The sequence below is a fragment of the Mandrillus leucophaeus genome, unplaced genomic scaffold (genome assembly GCF_000951045.1).
Source record: "Mandrillus leucophaeus isolate KB7577 unplaced genomic scaffold, Mleu.le_1.0 Scaffold396, whole genome shotgun sequence".
NCBI classification, from domain to species: Eukaryota; Metazoa; Chordata; class Mammalia; order Primates; family Cercopithecidae; genus Mandrillus; species Mandrillus leucophaeus.
Genome location: NW_012104209.1, coordinates 161,851 through 164,120, shown reverse-complemented (window position 1 = coordinate 164,120; position 2,270 = coordinate 161,851). Strand labels below are relative to the sequence as shown.

The 2,270-nt window shown below is 36.6% G+C and overlaps 1 protein-coding gene across 1 annotated transcript in view; it reads right to left on the bottom strand.

The window, feature by feature from the left end:
* The window catches only part of AHI1 (Abelson helper integration site 1), a 248,465-nt gene that overhangs the window by 167,489 nt on the left and 78,706 nt on the right, over positions 1-2,270 (bottom strand). The window contains exon 9 of the mRNA XM_011991473.1: positions 136-268. Within this exon, the coding sequence (XP_011846863.1) occupies positions 136-268 (133 nt within the window). The remainder of the gene's footprint in view (positions 1-135; positions 269-2,270) is intronic.

The window sequence follows — 2,270 nt, the reverse complement described above, 5'->3', positions numbered from 1 at the left end:
ACTTGAAGAAATCTGTTCTCTTTAATTGAGTAGTACAGAGGATTACTCAAGTTAAGATTTCCACAAATTTAAAAAACTAAAGAACGTCCTCCATGCAGACTACAATCAGATTAAACAGGTAGGATTATTACTCACAAATAATTGGATATCCATCCCGGCTGGCACAAGCTGCTGCTAATATCCTTCCATTGTGGGAGAAATCAAGACAAAAACATCCTCGCTCTCCTGCGTTTAGTGAGAAGAGGTGTTTGTTTGGGATACGGCAAGCCTAAAAAAACATACATTTAAAAAATAATAAATTAGAAAACATTAAAATGCAAAGGCTAGTTTTTAATTTCAATTACTGTAGTTTTTTTTAAGTCCTTTTATGACGCAGAGAAAGGGAAAAACAAGTATACAGAACGCTGAAAAACCATAGTAAATTACTTTGCAAAAAGAGAATGAGTGCCTATGAAATTTTTAAAGTGCATTTGTTCTTCATGTTTAACTAGTACTTAATTCACCTAAATATGAATAGAAAAACTTCAATATCTGATACTCTAAAGCCGTCGCTGCCACATTGCTTCTATATAGCTACTAAAAGAATGTATGTCACAGCCTTATTCTTATTAGTGACAGCACTAATAAGTCACTTTTGTTAAAGTCACAAGCTTTTTTCAAGACCACAAGTACCTATGGGGCCTAGCTTAAGCCAGAATGTATGAATGCCCATTCTCTCTTTGCGTATCTTAAAATAATCACCCTTTGTGGCTGCCTTCCAAAATGTATTTTCAAAGTAATCAATCGGCCCTTATTGGTCTCTCATTCATTAGTACAATTTCTTCAAAATTTTAATGTTTTCACTCTCTTCTACCAGATGAAGCCCAAATTTTCTGGGTATTAATATATACTGTAGAAAATATCAGTTACGTTTATTTATCCTAATTCTATCTCTTCCAATCTTCAGTGAGCCTTAGTTCTTCTGTTTCTTATAATTCAAAAAGTTGAATTAAACATATACTGGGCTCTTACTATATGCCATGAAAGTTGTACTTTATTACAAATGTCTTTCAATATATTCATCACAGCTATCCTATGAGTAGCTATTACTAGCTAAGAGTAACCATTATTAGCTCTACATGGCTAAGAAGGATTATTCAAAGGGTCAAGCCTAGCTTAATGGACCTACTCAAAGACTGTTACTTCAAGGGCATGCTTTCTAGACAGGTACCAGGTTTTTCACAAATAGTACCAAGATCTGGCAGTACCTCGGGAGACAGCATTACAACCAGCTACTAGGAATGTGAAAAATTCAAAAGAATTTGTTAAGTGTCAATCGCGTACCAGACTCCATGCTACCCATTTTCTCTCTGCATCCTCCATCTGCATAATTAAGAAAAGGGAGAGGAGGGTAACAAGGAACAAAAACTGAAAGAAATGTCATGAGGCTTTATAACCACTTGCTGCTGCTCCTAGAGTAGGAAATGTAGTTAAGGAAAACTCTGTGCCCAGTCACCTAGGCTGAAAATGAAAACATTGAAGCCACTGTCATGTTCTTCATATTCTCAGGGTTTGACACTATGCCCTATCCAGAACAGACACTCCAATAAAGGTCCTCCAAAGCCTTGACTCTTTACCCTCCTTTACTACCTTGTCAGTCACTAAATCATGCTCGTTCTTACTTTCTGTCTCTGGTATTCATTAGACCCTCATCAACTCACACATCAATGACTGTCATCTAATTCTGATGTTACTACTTCAAGATCTCCCCATGCTACTGCCCACATTAATTCATCCTCAAATACAACTGTTATTTTTCTCACTCACCTGAAAACCTTCCATTATTCCTCACATCCCTCACAATCAAGTATTAGGCTACCATTTGAGACACTCCACAATGGGGGCCTAATCTAGTACACTACTTTATCTCCTCTTTTACAAACTCCAGTTTCCAACCAGCCAAGCTTTTGAGTGCCTAATGAATACAACAGGTCCTTTCCCACTTATTTGCAACTTTGCCTTCATATGAAATACCCTTCCTTATCCCTCCTTCACTCACCCCTACCTTGGGCATCCTAGCCAGTCTCAAGCTCCACTGCTGAATGAGCCCTTTTCCCACCAGTGTAGTTCAGTCTTCGTATCTGCAATTCTCAAATGTTTTTAGTTTCGAGATGCTTTACATTCTTGAACATTTTTTTCAGAGGCTATTTGGAGTTTTCATAAAAATAAAATAAAAAAATGCTAACTTTAAATGTCTAGCTTAATAAAATCTAGATTTTCATAACTACTTC